This window comes from Puma concolor, chromosome F2 (assembly GCF_028749965.1).
Source record: "Puma concolor isolate L17-30 chromosome F2, mPumCon1.1.hap2, whole genome shotgun sequence".
In the NCBI taxonomy this organism is placed as follows: Eukaryota; Metazoa; Chordata; class Mammalia; order Carnivora; family Felidae; genus Puma; species Puma concolor.
Genome location: NC_141684.1, coordinates 16,622,240 through 16,640,038, shown reverse-complemented (window position 1 = coordinate 16,640,038; position 17,799 = coordinate 16,622,240). Strand labels below are relative to the sequence as shown.

At 45.0% G+C, this 17,799-nt stretch overlaps 1 protein-coding gene across 1 annotated transcript in view; it reads left to right on the top strand.

Moving 5' to 3' along the window:
- Positions 1-16,304: 16,304 nt before the first annotated feature.
- FER1L6 (fer-1 like family member 6) overlaps positions 16,305-17,799 on the top strand; it is a 156,230-nt gene continuing 154,735 nt past the window's right edge. Inside the window, exon 1 of the mRNA XM_025922674.2 lies at positions 16,305-16,406. Within this exon, the coding sequence (XP_025778459.2) occupies positions 16,384-16,406 (23 nt within the window). The 5' untranslated portion in view covers positions 16,305-16,383. The remainder of the gene's footprint in view (positions 16,407-17,799) is intronic.

The following is a 17,799-nucleotide window of genomic DNA, read 5'->3' as shown; positions in this document are numbered from 1 at the left end:
CCCAGGAAAGAGGAGAGGCGGGAAGGGCCCTGAGAATTACTGCAGGGAACCTGGGGGCTCACTGGATGCATTTTGCACCCAAATGTGCTTCTTCACCCTTGAATGGCCCAGGAGAAGCTGGAATTCATAGAGTCAAAGTCCTAAGTTAAAAGGGGGGTCATGACGGAGACCTGGATCTCTTCATGATAACCTCGACCCACCTCCCCTCCACTGCCAGAGAGCCACTGTCCTCCTACTGCCTGGCACCAGCTCTGTGACCTTGTCTGAGTTTTGTCATCCATCAGGCTTATCCCCAAGATAGACAAGTTAATGTCTGTGAAGCATTTGGTATAGTGCTCGGCACACGGCAAGAGCTATGTGTACATTAAATAAAATGCTTGTTTTGGGGGTTTTTTGCCTTGTCCAAATACTATTTTTTCTATTACTTTTCCATAAACTTTTCCATTTCACTTTATTTATCTTAAAAGGAAACTTTGTCATTCTTGAAAATGGATAGCCCTGCTATAAAAAGAAAGTCCTTAAAAATAAAAACATGTTATTAAATTATAGCCGTATTCTGTGCCCTGCTTCAGGCTCTGAGCCTGAGGCCTCCTTCTCTTTGTGAGATTAGCTATGCTTGGGCATTAAAGATACAGGAGCACCAAAATGAAACTTTCCCTTTGGTGTATTCACAAGGATGGAGGGAGACAGTTATGATAATTTGATTGTAAGGTTTAATAATATTTCATATCACCTAAAATATATATATTTTAGACATTTATTTATTATATAAATAAATAATATTTATATATTTATTTATATTTATTTATATATTTATTTATATATTATATTTATAATAAATATTATATATTATTATATTTAGACATTTATTTATTTTTGAAAGAGAGAGAGAGGGACCGAGGGGGAGAGAGAGAGGGAGACACAGAATCCAAAGCAGGCTCTGCGCTCTGAGCTATTAGCACAGAGCCTGATGTGGGGCTCCAACTCACGAACCGTGAGATCATGACCTAAGCCAAAGTCAGACGCTTAATCAACTGAGCCACCCGGGCGCCCTACATCTCACCTCAAATAATCTCAGGAACATCAGTATCCTGTGGCCATGTGTCCACTACTACGGGAAACATTCAAATACACACACACACACACACACACACACACACACACACACGTTGGTGCCCAGAAAGAGGAAATGGAAAGGCAAACACACAGCACTGTCTCTTTCCTTGCGCTGGTTTGTTTAAAAGCAGGAGATGGTTCTGCTCCTGCCATTGAAATAGGAAAACCTAGATTCCCCGCCTGACAAGTCCGAGGATTAAGTATGATACAGTTCCGGGAGTTTTGCCTAATGCATAAGAGGACCAAGTCAAGGGATTAGAATGCCCTGAGCTCCTACTCCGTGCATGGAAGCTGGGCTCCATTGCCTGTCATCTGCAGTTTGACTCTAAAACCCTTCCCATAGTTCAACTTCCCACGCTGATGGAAGATCTCTTGTGAAGTAATCACATCTAAGTAGCAGTGACAAGTCACAGGAAATGGGGAATGTTCATCTCCGGAGTCATTTCAGACAGTTATCCCTTGCTTATTTACTTTCTAGATTATTGTATTAGTGTCCACTTTTAAGAAATACAAATACCAGGGGTGTCTGGGTGGCTCAGTCAGTGAAGTGTCCAACTTCGGCTCAGGTCATGATCCCACGGTTCGTGAGTTTGAGCCCCGCATCAGGCTCTGTGCTAATAGCTCAGAGCCTGGAGCCTGCTTCGGATTCTGTATCTCCCTCTCTCTCTGTTCCTTCCTCTGCTCACGCTCTCTCTCTCTCTCAAAAATAAATAAAGATTAAAAAAAGAAATACAAATAAAATCTTTCTTTACCATTAGGATATTAATGTTTTCTCACAAAACGCATTAAAATTAAAAAGAAAACTGAGAATAAGAGAAAGAAGAAAATAAAAGACCACCACCTGTAGAGATTTCCACTCTTCCACTGTCTTCCAGCTGAATCTCTGTGAGAGGCAGGGGGGAGGCGGGAGGGAGGTGGTGGGAAGGGGGAGCAGTGGGGGGAGGTAGGGGGTGTTGAGGGGAAGGTAGAGGTAAGACCGGGGAGTTGGGGATAAAAGGCAGGAATGCAGAATCAGCCTGATTCACTTAGGGCCCCAAACGGGAATGTGTTCTCTGTATTTTGATATTACAAATCAATTAGTGTGATTTTCCTTTAAGATTCTGAGTATAGACTTACATGATGTCCGTGTAGAGGGTAAGTTCCTATTTCCGAAGATGAAACGGAGAGAAGAATCTTTCCCTCTAAAGAGTGGTCTTTCATCCAGAGAACACACACTTGCCAGAGGTGCCTAAAAGGAAAGTGAGCTTTAGGGCCACCTCTCAGCCACCGCCGGGGCCGCGAGGCCCCGAGTAAAGGGTTACAGCTGTCAGCCTCCCAGACAGACCCAGCATGGTCCTCCTTGATGCTGGGCCTTCACGCCAGAGTGTGAAGGTCCCCGAGGAGCTGGCTCAGCCTCCTTCTGGGAAAAGGTACAATTCCCCCCAAGGGCCCGGCCGACTTGCCAGCAATGACATGGACTGGGTGTCACTATTGCATCAGAAAGAGAGTCGCCATAGGTCTCCTTCTTTGTTGGCCTGTTGGGCACATTGCTGGATGTCATCTGCAGCTGCCTGGCACTTAGGGGCTTTAAGTGTCACTAGCCTGCCATCTGCCTCACATCATCGCTAAAAGCCAATCATGTTCCACACCTTTTCGATCACTGCTTTTGTATCAAAATTCAAAGGCTCCATTATAACCAAATTGCATCGTCCTTCTTGTATTTTTATGGCCTACAGATTACAACTAATTGAGGCAGTCCTTTGGGGATGAAAGTAAGAAAATCTCATGTGAATGTGATGTTTACTTCAAGGGCATTGGATTCCTGGGGCGCTGGGTGGCTTAGTAAGTTGAGTGTCCGAATTCAGCTCAGGTCATGATCTCGCCGTCCGTGGGTTCGGGCCCCGCGTCAGGCTCTGTGCTGACAGCTCGGAGCCTGGAGCCTGTTTCAGATTCTGTCTCCCTCTCTCTCTGCCCCTCCCCCACTCACGCTCTGTCTGTCTCTGAAAAAGGAATACACCTTAAAAAAAAATTAAAGGGCATTGGATTCCTAAGGGGATTACCTTAAAACCCCACCCAATATAGCCACATACTGCATTTTGTTTTCAAAGCCTCTAATGACCAAGAGTGTTCTTTTTTAAGACTTTTTTTTGTTTTGCTTTTTTAGAGCAGTTCTAGGCTTTTAGGTTCACAGCAAAATTGAGCGGAAGGTACAGAGACTTCCCATAGGCCTCTGGCCCCCACACTTGCACAGCCTTCCCCATTATCAACATCCCCACACCCCCGGTACAGTTGTTACAACTGATGAACCTACAGAGACACGTCATTATCATCCGAAGTGCAAGGGTTGTGTGTTCAGAGGGTTTGGGCAAACGTATAAAGACATGAATCTCACATCACAGTATCATACAGGGTAGTTTCACCTCCCTAAAAATCCTCTGTGCTTTGCCAAGGGCGTTTTGAAATAGATTCTAGTGTAGATTTGTGTAGTCCCGTTTAGAGCAAAGGAATGAGGCGAGACCCCCACCTGCGTGAAAACCCCTCGGCTGTCTGTCTCCCTGATGTCTCCCTTCCAAGCCCTTAAAAGGACAAGTTAGTGCAGTTGGTGAAGAATAGTTAGGGTGGGGACCAGGTGAAGCTATGCTTACATGGCTGGGAACAGAGGTTCTGATCTTTCCTTGAGAACAGAGCCCATGTCTATTGGACTCGTTCATTCGTTCACTCAAATATTTATGGAGCACTGACGATGTGCTAGGTGAGCACAGTCATTAAACAGGGTAGACAAAGTGTCTTCACAGAGCTAGTAAGGCGGGGGTGGTGAGGGTGTCAAACAATAGCTACATAACCCAATTTCTGATGGTGCTAAGTGTTACAGAGGAAATAAAATAGTCAAGAGTGACGAGGGGAGAAGAGGGCTATCGTAGATAAGGTGATCAAAGAAGGCCTCTCTGAAAAGGCTTTGAAGCTGGGACAGGAACAGAGAGGGGTGAGGGGGGAACCCAGGGCAAGTGCTTTCCTGGCAGAGGATTGGCACGCCCAGGAGGAAGGAGGTGGGAGCCGCCAACGACACTTGTATTCCTGGGGTCTACTCAGGGCCCTCGCTCTCAGGAGCTGCTCTGTGAATGCTGGACTATGTCCAGCTTTGGAGGATGCCTCTGAGGAAGGAATCGGGGTGAACAGGCACGGTCATGCGGGTGCGACAGGGCCTCCCGGAGAGTCCGCTGGAGCAAATCGTGACTTTTAAGTGGCCTCTGAGGCATATAGGGGGAGACATATAAACACTCCATGGTATTTGTTAACACCTGGTGACACAAAATAATGGTGGTTCAGATTCAGGCGAATGTCTTTCCAGGTCCTCTGACACATTAAGGAGCGTTTTGAACGCACCCCTATCCATCCCCTATGAGAAGCGTGCCCTGGGCAAGACCGGTGCGCGCCCTTGGAGCATATGGTGAGTTACTCGAGCTGCCAATCACAACAGCACTGTTTGATGCTCCGATGTCCCCGCCTCGGTGCTCCCGCGTCATTCACAGAGAACACGTGTGTGCGCTGTCCTGGAGGTGAGCAGTGCTGTGCCCCTGGGTGGGTGTCTCAGGGAAGGCAGGACATAATATCCCTGTAAATGGTCCTCCAATCTTGGGATGGAGGTATGATTATCCACTGCAGATTAGGAAACTGAGGCAGCAAGTGGCCTGCTCCTGACCACGGAGATAGTCAGGGACAGATCCAGGATCCACACCCAGGCCCTCTGCCCCAAGGCCAGAGCTCTACCCTGGGCCACACAGCGTGGCTGGGTGGTGGCCGGGGATGGACAGAGAGAAGGGAAGGGCAGAAGCGATCGATCAGCTGTCATCCACAGCGTGGTCTCTGCAGAGTGTTCTGGAATTCCTCCACAGCAGTTTGCTTCAGTTTTTCTTGACCAGGGGATCCTTGATGTTGCAACTATCAGTCAGGGTCCCATTCTGAACAGATGGCATGCTCAGAATGAAGAGAAGTTTAGTAAGGGGACTATTTGTAAAGACATAGGCAGGATCTAGGGAAAACCCAAGGGTTAGACATACCCTCTGGTGCTAGTGAGGGCTCTAGAAGGATCTGGGGAGACAGAGAGGGTCTCCTGACAGGAGCTGTGGCCCTTGGACAAAGATAGGGCAGCCTCTGCTGACCTCACAGGGAGGCAGCTGGCCTGGCCTTTCTCTCCTTCTCCCCACATCTTCTGTTCCACTGCCCCAAATGCTGTGCCCACTTCCCCTGAGTCCCAAGTTTCAAAAGTGCAGAGGATTGAACAGCACCCTCTAAAACCTGATGTCCACCTGGAAGCTCAAGATGTGACCTTATTTGAAAATAGTCTTTGCAGATGTAATTGGGTAAGGTTAGGGTGGTCCCCAAATCCTCTGAGAATCTGTGTATAAGAGACAGAAAAGAACAGAGAGACCCAGAGGAGAAGGCTAGTGCAAACGGAGAAAGAGATTGGAGTGATGCATCTCAAAGCCAAGGATCACCAAGGATTGCCAGAACCACCGGAAGCTAAGAAGAGGCAAGGAAGGATTCTGCCCTTGAGTGCTTTGGAGAGAGCAGGGCCTTGCTGACACTCTGCTTTTAGGCTTCCAGCCTCCAGAACTGTGAGAGAATACATGTCGGTGGTTTTAAGCCATACATTTTGCTATAAGTTGATAGGGCAGCCCCAGGAAACAAACACAGGTAGTGAGGTTTTCTCCTTTCGCTGTCCTCTTGATCCTCTGTTTCTTCCCCAGTAATAGGCAACATGTATATAGTTTGGATCTAGTGATAGACCCTGTTATAATTCCTCCATATGTGGGTTAACTCATTGTTATTCTTACAACTCAATGAAGTAAGTCCTACTATTACACCCTTTTACAGACGAGGGAACTAAGGCACAGAGTGGGTAAGGAGCTTGTCCAAGGCCACACAGCAAGCAAGAGGCAGCAATGGGACAAACTGAAATTGTATGCCACCTGATAAGGTAAAATGAGAAGATTGCGTTATCACTTCTGTGATATTTCTGCCAAAGATGCGTGCAAATTGAATCAGAGGAGACGTCAGACAAACCAAAATTGAGGGACGTTCTACAACACAGGTGACCTGCCGTCTCCGAGAATCTATTGAAACACTGACAGCCAAGGAAAAATCGAGGAACTGTTCTGACTGAAGGAGAGCTGAGAGACTTAACAACAAAATGCAGAATGTGATGGTGGCCTGGGTCCTTCCGCTACCAAGGGCAACAGTGGTATTGTCAGTGACACTTGAATGGGGTCTAAGGGCGAGGTCACGGTGATTGCCTTTTGGTATGTCTTACGCACATTTACTCCTTTAATCTTCACATTCACCCCATGAAGTATTGATTTCGCCCCATGAAGATGAGACAGATGAGGCCCAGAGAGGTTAAGTAACTTGCCCAAGGTCACACCAGCTAGGGGGTAATGGAGTTGGGATTGCCCAGACGGAGTCTGGGATCTTATCACCGCACTAAACTGCCTCTCAGTACAAGAACAAACAATAAACACACAAATAAGCTAAACATACCAAGATGCAGAGGGTGATTGATGCTAACGGAGAAGATTAAAGCAGGGAGTGTGAGGGCTGGCTTTTGACTGAAGCAAGGTGTTCAGGGGTAGACCTCACTAAGCAAGAGAGTGCTAGAGCAGAGACCCGAAGGGGCTGAGGGAGGAGCCTTGGAAAACCATTCATCTGCTCATCAAGTCAAGCTTAGCAAAATTACAGGATGTATTAGCTCTGATGTATGAGCCACTGCTGCATTCAGTGTAATAAGATACTGAGAATCAAGTTACAAAGAATATATTGATGCTCAGTGCTGGGAAATGGAAATGAGAAGATCAGGACAAACAGGGTAGAGAATAAGGATGGTTTCTTAGCCTTCTCGTTGCCTGGTTCCAAGCGAAGGCGGGGGAGGTTATGGTGCACACAGCCCAGGCAGCCTGTGGGGACAGGGCTTCCTGGGGCCCAATAGAGGGCTCAATCTGGAGGCAGCAGCTCTAAAATGGATGAGTGAGTGCTGTCCTGGGAGGAGGAGGAGGGGCAGGGTGGTCCCGCAGGAGGTGACAGACAATGAAACCCAGCAGAGGAATGGCAAAGGGCCATGGGGGCTCTGGGCGATGGAGGAGAGCGAACTCATCTCAAAGCCTTCCCTATTTCAGTGCTAACAACACACTCGCCTTTCAGTGCTAACAACACACTCATTGAGTTGTTGAGGACTTACCTCAATGAGCTAACCCACACATGGAGGAATATGTGTTACTCATTCCAAGTCGAACTGTGAGTCCTTCCCAGAGAAAGGGCACCTGGGTGTCATATTTGTGACTGGTTTGTACATCAGAGGAAGCCTGGCTTCTTCCTCGCTTCTGCTGGGCAGCTCGGCAAAATCAGGTGGGACACGTGGAATTTATTCTCATTATGGTGTTTCATTATGTGTTGTCAGGAGAAACCCGAAACCGTCCTGACTCGACTCCTATGCAAGGGCTCTGCCCTTCTGCTTTGAATCTAGAAAGATTTGGGGGAAGGATGTGTCTTGGCAGTGATGTGTTGCTTTTCTTTTTGCCTGAAAGGTCACGAGTCTCTCATTTTCTCTTTCATCTTGACGTCCCCCTGCCACTGCCCCTATTTTGCTTTTTGAGTATTGCCCTGATTTGTTTTTCCTTCTTAAAGACTCAGAAACCATGTCCGTAGTTCTCACTGTATAAAAGTAGTGTCTGAACTAGGTAGAAAATAGTGGTTTTAAACACCTGCTTATGCTGATGACCCAGTCGCAGCCTCTCCCTGAACTCCATGCTCATATATCCAACTGGCTGCTCTACCAAGGTGTCCACCATCTTGGAGATTGGCATCTCCAGTCAGTCCATTACTCAGACCGAAAATACACCTGAGCATCCTCGACCGAACTCTGTGTCATACGTCTCGAGATGATCCATTAACAAATTGCAAAGTCTCCTCCATCCTGGTGTATCCCCCACCTTCCCGCCACCTTCGCTGCCGCTGTTTTCTCTTCCCTGGAACAACCCAGTAGCCTCCCTCCCAGGCTTATATTCTACCCTTATCCTCTTCAAATACCAATCAGAATGTTCCTTTCAAAATGTGAGTTCAATCACGCCGTCTCCTGATATTCTAAAGCTCCCAGTATTTCTTCTCGGTTCAGACTGTTGAAGTTTTCCCATCTGTAAAATGGGGCCAACCTCGTCCGCCTCATGGGTCTGTTAATGAAGGGAGGCACTTTGGAAAGTGCTAGACCGGCCAGTAATATATGCAGGGTTTGGGATCAGTTGATGAGTGGACATCCCCATCTCACATGTCTCAAGAGTTATAAGTCAAGCCAAAACCTGGTTTTAGTGAAATATGTTCAATGTTTATATCTTGACACATTTGCCTTCATCCTGATGACAGCAAAATATGTAGGTAAGATGACTGTTTTTATAGGACTGAAATTGGCACAATATCAAGGACAGCTGAATTTAATGGACGATTTTGCATGTCCAAATGGTCTGTTGACAGAGGGTGAGCGATCCACCCTCTGCTGAAGAGTAGATAACTCACAGCAAGCTACTTATTTATTCAGCAACAGTGGGTTTTCTTTTTTTTTTATTTATTTATTTTTGGGACAGAGAGAGACAGAGCATGAACGGGGGAGGGGCAGAGAGAGAGGGAGACACAGAATCGGAAACAGGCTCCAGGCTCTGAGCCATCAGCCCAGAGCCCGACGCGGGGCTTGAACTCCCGGACCGCGAGATCGTGACCTGGCTGAAGTCGGACACTTAACCGACTGCGCCACCCAGGCGCCCCAACAGTGGGTTTTCTTAACCTGGTGTCAGCAAACTCACTCGCTTTATTGTTATGATCAAGAGTTTCACATAATTTGTGTTCTGTTGACAGTAAAGCAAGAATTGGCAAACTTTCTGTAAAAGATCAAACGAGAAATATTTTAGGTGATACGGGTTATTTGTCCCCGTCCCAATTACTCAACTCTGCTGTTGGAGCAGGAAAAGACCATGGACAAAACGTAAATGAATGGGTTGACTCTGATCTAGTGACACCTTATTTACAAAAACAGGCAGTGGGCTGGAGTTTTGCCTGTTCTAAAAGACTAAAAGAATAAAATGCAATTTACTCAAAATATAAAAATTTGAATATATTTTAATCAAAATGTAGCTTAAAGTAAGTGTAAAAATAAAAAAAAACCCTGTGTTTTCTACATGTTTTAATAGTAATTTTCTTTTTGTAAAAGTCTACTTACTTTTATTTTGACAGAGAGAGAGCACAGCAGGGGGAGGGGCAGAGAGACATGGAGAGAGAGAGAGAGAGAGAGAGAGAGAGAGAGAGAGAATCCCAAGCAGGCTCTGCACTGTCAGCACAGAGCCCCATGGGGCTTGAAACTCACCAATCATCAGATCACGACCTGAGCCAAAATCAAGACTCACTCTGGCACCACTTAACAGTAATTTTCTTCTAAAATATTCAAAACTATTAAAATTACAAAGCAGAATACAAGTACAATTAATGACTATCCAAATTGTAAGTCAAAACTATTTAAATAGAGCTGAAGATTTTAATTTAGTGTTTTGAGAACGTAATGATATCTTATTATTAAATGTATGAAAAGGACACTGTTGGCAAGTTTAGCATTCAAAGTCCAGTTAGCTGCCAATGTGAAGAGTTAGCATAATGTGTCAGGTGTCTGGAGTCTACACTTAGATATGTGCAAGCTTAAGGCATTTGGATTGTTTCACATTGCAGAATGTTCTCTAGGATCCGTGTGCTGCTGTTGGTAATATTGCACTGAATCAGCAAGTACTCCTGGACGGGCAAATTAGAGCGCAGACAGAAGCCAGACAAGGGATGCTGGGCACCACTGGAAAAGGATACTTAGTGACGCAAGAATCTCACGTTCCCCAGGAGCAGAGATTTGACAACTTAATTAACTTACCTTTTCTCCTACCTAAGCACTGCTGCCACTCAAATGCTCCCTACGCTCCAAAGCAGCAGTTGTGGTCACTTTTGGTTTGAAGAACGTAGGGCAGTAGATGTGTGGAGTGTTGCCCTGAGGCCTGAAGTGATGTGAGTGGCATGAGAAAGGATACGGTATTTGAGAATATGATTCTTGCTGTGCCAGCACTGGGTGCTGCTCTTGAACAACAGAGGCATCCGTGTAATCTTTAATAAACTCTGTGTGTGTGTGTACACGTGTGTGTGCACAAGTGTGTGTGTGCACGTGTGTGTATGCACATGTGTGTGCGCGTGTGTGTTTTGGGGGCGGGAGGGGGACATGTGGGCTAAGTCATGTCCTTTCTTGCTTGAGTCTACAGGCAAGGTTGGAAAACTCTTAGCACCAGTGTGAAAATATAATGGAGTAGATCCAGCCTACACTGCATACCTGTGAGCTCCCATGCCTGAAGCCCCTTCCAGTATGGTGCGGGAGAGTGGAACCGGGGCAAGCAACTGTTTCCAAGAGCCATATTCCACAGGAGGTGTGGACGGGGCACTCGTAGGTTGAGAGGGAAAGGCCACCTGGAGGGCAGCATGCTTTGTAAAACTAGGGTTGTTATTTGGAACAATAGTGACTATTTCAACACAGAACGAGGAACCTTGGAAGGTGGTGAGCTCCCGGAGACCAGAGCGTTGAGCAGAAGACCATAGGGATGGCCTGGAGGGGTCTTCTTGTGAGTAGGTGGTGAAGTCTAAACATCCTCTGAGGTCTCACCCCAGTCTGGGATTCCAAGAATATAAGATAAAGTGTTTGCAGCAGCAAACAACACAGAGAAGCAAGAAACAAACAGGACATGGGTGTCCTGGGGTGCTGGAGGCAGCTCATCCTGCCTTGCAAGAGTCAACTATTTATTCAGGAAATTTGAGGAGATGGATAAACAACTGGTAGCTTGAAATCAGCCATGGTGGGAGTATGTACATCATGGAAACTGGCAGACACTATAGTTCAGGACTTCCTTTTTCTCTGGAGAGATGGCTTACCTCTTAATGTCCAGGGGTGCCTGGGTGGCTCGGTCAGTTAAGCGTCCTACTCTTGGTTTAGGCTCAGGTCATGATCTCACGGTTCATAAGTTCGAGCCCTGCATCAGGCTCTGCATTGACAGGGTGCAGCCTGCTTGGGATTCTCTCTCTCTTCCTATCTCTCTGTCCTTCTCTCCTTAACCCCTCTCAAAATAACTAAATAAATAAGCTTAAAAAAATACATAGTTGGTCCAGCTATTCAATTTTATTTTAGCTAGGATCTACAAAACTTAGTAACACTTCCTCTAGCGTAAGAATACAGGAACTTGGAAGAAGAGTAAAGCGTCAAGCCCCCTGGTTTGGGGCACAGACAGACCTAGTACTAACCAGCCGTGTGGCCTTGGATTACTTGGCCTCTCTAAGCCTTAATTTTTTCATCTATAAAAGGGGGATAATAATGGCATTTAATAGGATTGTTGTGAGAACGACCTGTGATAATTCATGAATAATGATTAACATGGTTCCTGACACATGATAATCTCTTAACAGATTAATAAATAGCTGTTACGATTATTCTTCTAAGCTATACATTGGTAAAAGCTTCAGAGTCTTGGGTTTAAATGGCGCAAACTCTTCCTGTTTACCTGAAGCAACAGTTGATTGAGAGGATGTGGCGGCTGATAGGCCTGATGGAAACGCAGAAGAGGGAGGGTCAGATAATAAGCAGGAACCAAGAGAAGCAAGGGGGCTGGAAATTCAGGCAGAATGGTGCTGCAGGGACGGGCCTGGGTGATTGGCCTTGCTCTTGGCCCCGTGGCTACCACTGTTTCTGCCTCTCCCAGGACCAACTGTAGGAATGCAGCATCTGTCCCTGTTTCTTTGCAGTGTTCAGTGATAAGGGAGCATAGGATAAGATGACAGGCCACAAACACATCCTCCCCCCCCCCCCCCCCCAGGTGGGATGTGTGTGATATTCCTCCGGCACCCCTGGCTTCCCAGGAACAAAGGAAAGGGGAAAAACAAATGGTGAACTGATAGAGATCGTAGTCCTGCAGGACCTAAGTCTCCATCACCCGTCCACAGTGATGTGGGAAACAAAGGCAGAAGGAAACAGATAGAACTAGATTTCCTTATAACCTGCAGCCATTGACAAACACTTGAGGCTGACAGATTGAAATGTTTCTCTAGGAACTCCCTACCGTCTTAATGTTAATACTTTGCTAGAGAGAAGAACAACCCTACCTTGACAATAGCTGGGCCTCCAGTATCCTGGGAGTCTTCTTTAACATATGAATAAGCACATACTTATTTTTGCCAGAACAAAGAATATCTGTTTTGCCCGGAACCAAGCACAGTGCCTGATAAACCGTTAGATGTTTGAAAAATAAATGTTATATGAAAGGGTAATATTATTTAAAATGTTAATGTCCAGAAATATGAGGCAGTAGCTCGTAAAAATGTAACTTGCATGAAATAAGAGGACAACGAATTTTCATGGACAAATACCGTATGTAAGAAACATGTACTATTTGAGGAAACCGTAGTTAGAGAGTAGACCATGATGCGGGGTGATTGCAGTCCTCACCTGAGGGTGGAGATTCCCCAATCTCTTTCTTCTCTTTCTTCTCTTGTGAAGACCTTGCAAAATACTCTGCCTGTGGGGAATAGTACTGGCTCAGGGCCAAAGCAAATTTCCTGCTCTTGCTTTTCCTCGGAGGATGATTTATTTAAGAGCTTAAACTTTCCAATCAACAGAACTTGGAAATGGCCCGGTTCTTGATATTCACTGTCTCCAACCCCCCAATAGCCATGTTATTATCCCCATTCTACCCATGAGAAAACCAAATCTCAGAGAGATTAAGAAGCTTAATCAGGGTCAACCAGCCAAGGATTCGAACCTGGGTCTTTCTGACTCTGCATCCTGTGCCCATCGTGCTGTTGGCCTAATTAGCTCATTCTAGAATGGTGTAACAGAGGGGCTGCAGTGATCCTTGGAGAATGCCTAGTGTAGGCCCTTCTTTTGAGAGAACAGGAAGAGGCCCAGAGAAGTGAAATGGCCTGTCCAAGGGTACACAGCCAGTTACTGGTGAGATCAAATTCTCAGACTCAGGGCATCTGACTCTCAGAGCAGTAGGCTGATGTCTACCCTGGGCTGCATCTCTGATGTGCAGCTATTTCGAATACCGTGCACCCTTGCAAACAGTCTGTTTGCTTTATTCCAGAGAATTACAGGGCAAATGTATCCTTCCTGAGGGAACAGCTGGCATGCATGCTGTGGTGTCTTATCACAGCACACCCTGGATTTATGGTGGCTTGCCTCTGGCTTCTGTTGGCTTTAGGGAAGCTATCTGTCATGGAGTGAGCAAATAAGGGAGTTCACGGAAAATCAATCCCTAGATTCTTGTTTATTAGCCACCTCTAGCATAAATGTTACGTGGTGCCTTACTAAGGTGGGAGCGAGGATGACACATTAATATACTTAAAATAGGCAGCCTTTATGAGTGTTCATTACCTCCCAAGGTCCTCTGATGCTCATGGTGAAGCTCCAAGTTAATGGATTAAACCCATTTAACAGATGAGAAAATCGAGACCCAGAAATATCAAGAATGTTAAAAAAAACCCAAAACCTAGTAAGTCCTGGAGCCAGGTTAGAGCCTTCAACCCCGGGCATGTCTGACACCAAAGATGACATTTGTAATCAACACATGTACCTGCACTGCACCTATAAAGCTTTGCAACTATACAGAATGGGGGTGGTTGGGAAATAAAGGCAGTCTTTGCCTTCTCAAAGTTTATACTCTAACATGGGACATGAGCAAGACTAAATATAATACCCTGTCTCAGAGAGAGCATTAACTTACTCTAAGGCACTCTTCTAAGGGATTGATGAGAATCATCTTTACTTTCTCAGAATGGCTATGTAATGAATTTTTATCCCCATTTTACAGGTAAGAAAACTGAGGCTGACAGAGGTGAAGCAAATACCAAGCTTTCTGTAGTTAATAAGTATTAGAGTCTGGATTCAGTCCAGGGTCATAGTCACCGTGGTCAAGTTTACAATAAATAAATACATAAAATTCTATGAGAATCCAAAGCGAGAAGCCCATAAAGTTGAAGGCTAATTACACTAAATCCTTAGAACTGACTTAAGTAAATTTTCCTGCCAGCCCCAGTGATCTAGAAAAGCAGAGCAGTGCATGATATTGGATGCAGCATGGTGCAATTAAAATAGAAGGAGGGAGGGGTGCCTGGGTGGCTCAGTCGGTTGAGTGTCCGACTTTGGATTTCGACTCAGGTCATGATTTTGTGGTTTGTGGGTTCGAGCCACATATCGGGCTCTGAGCTGACATGTAGAGCCTGCTTGGGATTCTCTCCCTCTCCTCTCTCTCTGTCCTACCCCCCTGCTCCCATGCTCTCTCTCTCTCAAAATCAATAAATAAACTTAAAAAAATAAGATAGAAAGAGGGGTGCATGGGTGGCTCAGTTGGTTGAACATCTGACTCTTGACTTCAGCTGAGGTCATGGTCTCACAGTTTGTGGGTTGGAGCCCTACCTTGGGCTCCAAGCTGACAGCACAGGTCCTGCTTAGGATTCTCTGTCCCTCTCTCTCTGCCCCTCCCCCCACCTCTCAAAAATAAATGAATAAATAAACACACACACGCACACACACACACATACACAATACAGAATGGGAGTCCGAGCTCTGGGTTTAAGACCATCTCTTCCTCAGGGTGAACTTGGATGCCATTGTAACCAAAGAAAACGCCTTGGCTCTTTCTTCTGTGTCCTGCTTCCTGTCACTGATAGGAACTCTCAAACCTGGTTTATTTTTAAGAGGCGATTTTTGTTTTATTGCTTGTTTCTGGAAGGATGCCCTCAGATGTTAGTGAAGACTGGGGAACCTATAAAAGATTCAGAAAAGTCTCGAAGTTATTGAGTTTCACTGAAACACGAAAAGGGCTAGTTCTATTTTCCTCATAGCTCCTTCACAGGCATAATTACGCAATTTTCATCAGTAAATTTATTTTCTACATTGCAAAAATCCTTTCCTTCTATTCTTTGAAGTTCCCAATAGAAGGAAAAGCAGAGAGGTATTTTCAATTCAGCCAGCTGTGTCTCCCTTGGGATTTTCCAGCTCTGTTTCTTCTCTTTGAGCTTTGTGGCAGAGTGAAAAGAGCATTGATCTGTCAGGCCAACTCCACTGTTTCTTAGCTGTGAGATTTGGACAGGTCTTCTCCTTTCCTGGGCTCCGTTTTCTCTCTGTCTCAAATCAAAGGGTTGAACTAAGCCATTGGTTTTCACACTGAGTTGTGCTCTCTTGCAAAAGACAGTCAGGGGCTGTGGATTATTGGACAGGATCTAAGAATCCATATGTTGAAAAAGTCTGAAGGCTAGATAAAATCATACCTCACACACATCCATTCTATATGTATATGAAGATGCTCTTCTAAGCAATAAAATGCAATTTAAAGGGCTATAATTTTTGTCATTATGCTTTTTGTAATTAAAATGCAATTAAAACTGTTATTGAATCACTAATTTTGATCATCATAATTTTCTTAATTGAAATGTAATTTCAAATGTTAGTGAAGTTTTGCTAATTTTGGTCATTATGATGTTCTTAATCAACAGATACTAAATATTCTGTTAATATGAGGAAGATCTGAATGTATCTTTGATAGTAAGAGTGGGCCTTACAAATTGCACAGGTTGAGAATCACAGGTCCAGATGATTTCTTGGGTTCCTTTCTAGGTCTGACATTTTGGGATTCTAAACTAAAGTGTCTAAAACAGTAGATGTGTGGTTTAAAAAATCTATTCAGTTGCACTAGCCACATTTCACATGCTCAGTAGTCACATGGGTTAGTGCCTACCATATTGATCAGTGTAGATAATGGAACAGTTTCATCATCATGGAAAGTTCTATTAGACAGCCAGATGAACTAAATGATTTTACTACTGTGTTTTCCTTGAGGTGAGAGAGTCTTAACATAAAATTCTCAGAAGAATATGAGTTTGAAGCTTAAAGTCGTTCAGCCTTTAGTCCTGTCACTGAAGGGAGTTGGAGAGGGGCATGGTTATGAAACCTGACAGATTGATCCACTCTTCCTGGGCCAGTTTGCCTTTGAACCTTTGAGTGTAATAGGTAACATGATGCTCAGAAGAGCCGTGCACACCAAGTGTTGATTCAGCCACACCCCCAAATAGTCTCACCCACCAGATTATTCTGAAACTCAGAAGCTTGTATCCAGGATCTGGATATAGCCAGACACCAGGATTTTGCTGGTTCCTAGCCCAGAGGAGCCACTAAGAAGAGGAAGAATGGAGAAGCCATCCAAAGCCAAGTAACATAGTTTCTTCTCCTAACAGGAAGGCTTCTGGGTGTGACTGGAGCCAAAGGGCTGGGAGCTGGGGGCAAGGGCCTCCCTTCAAAAATTCTCAAGGGTTGGGGCACCTGGGTGGCTCAGTCTGTTAAGCGTCCAACTCTTGGTTTTGGCTCAGGTCATGATCTTGTGGTTCGTGAGTTAGAGCCCCGAGTCTGGCTTTGTACTGTCAGTGCAGACCCTGCTTGGGATTCTCTCTCTCTCTCTCTCTCTCTCTCTCTGCCCCTCCCCTGCTTTCTCTCTCTCTCTCTCTCTCTCTCTAAAAAAAGAAAAATCCTCAAGGGTTGTAAACTAAGACTTAACACTTAGTAGGCAAAGGCCAGGGGCCAGGAGGCATGATGTGCTTAAGAGACACATTTCCCCTTCTGATGAGAAAATACGTATATACTATTCACTGTAGAAAATTTAGCAGATACAGAAGCTATGAGGATTTTAAAAATCCCTCATAATACAACTGGAAATAGCCATTGTTAACATTTAAGGCGATTTCCTTAATTCATCCTTAATTAAAGAATTCCTTAATTATAAAGGGTTCATATATAAAAGCTTTCATTTTCTGAAACCAGGGCCTTTCCTTACTTAAATGCGCTGACCTATAAGCCAACTTAAATCTGGTTTCTTTTCTCTCTCTAGCCATCTTCTTCTGCTTAAAGGGTCTCTTTTCTCCATTTGTAAGTGACAGGTGAGGTTTTTCAGGTCATTTTGCAAGAATGGCCTCACTGGCCTCACTCATAGACTTGCTGAGGGAGCTCCTCTGGGCTCAAACTGTCCCCTTATGACCATAGTGACCTTGGGGGAGTTAGTCATGTGACTTACAGCAGGCCTTGGCTTTTTCTTTGCTTTGGGGCTGGATAAAAGGGGTCTGGGCACATTTGTATTTTTCATCTGCAAAGTAATTTGGTAGAATTACACGGGTATGTCGTCAGCTCAGACTGGGAGTAGCTTTGGGTTTGTGATATAGAATGTTTGCTGAATCATTAAAAACTTCAATCATTTGATAAATATTTCTCTTATGAAGATAGCGCTTTACTAGGCCCTGGGCTCACAAAAATTCATCTAAACAGATTATTCTCCTAGAGTGCTTATGGATAAGTATTGATCAATAACAACATGGGTGATTATGATTTGGGTGTTATAGGTGTTATGATGGGCGTATGATCTTGGTACTGTGAAAGCCCAGGTGAGGAGAACTCCATTTGGGGAGCTCAAGGAAGGCTCATTAGAAAAAGTACACCTAAGCTCAGAGGCGAAGGATGTGGAAATAGAAATGAAGGTGAGGAAGAATGTTCCAGACAGAAGAGACAGCACCAGTAAAGACTGGGACATGAGAAAGCATGATGCATTTGGGAATGAC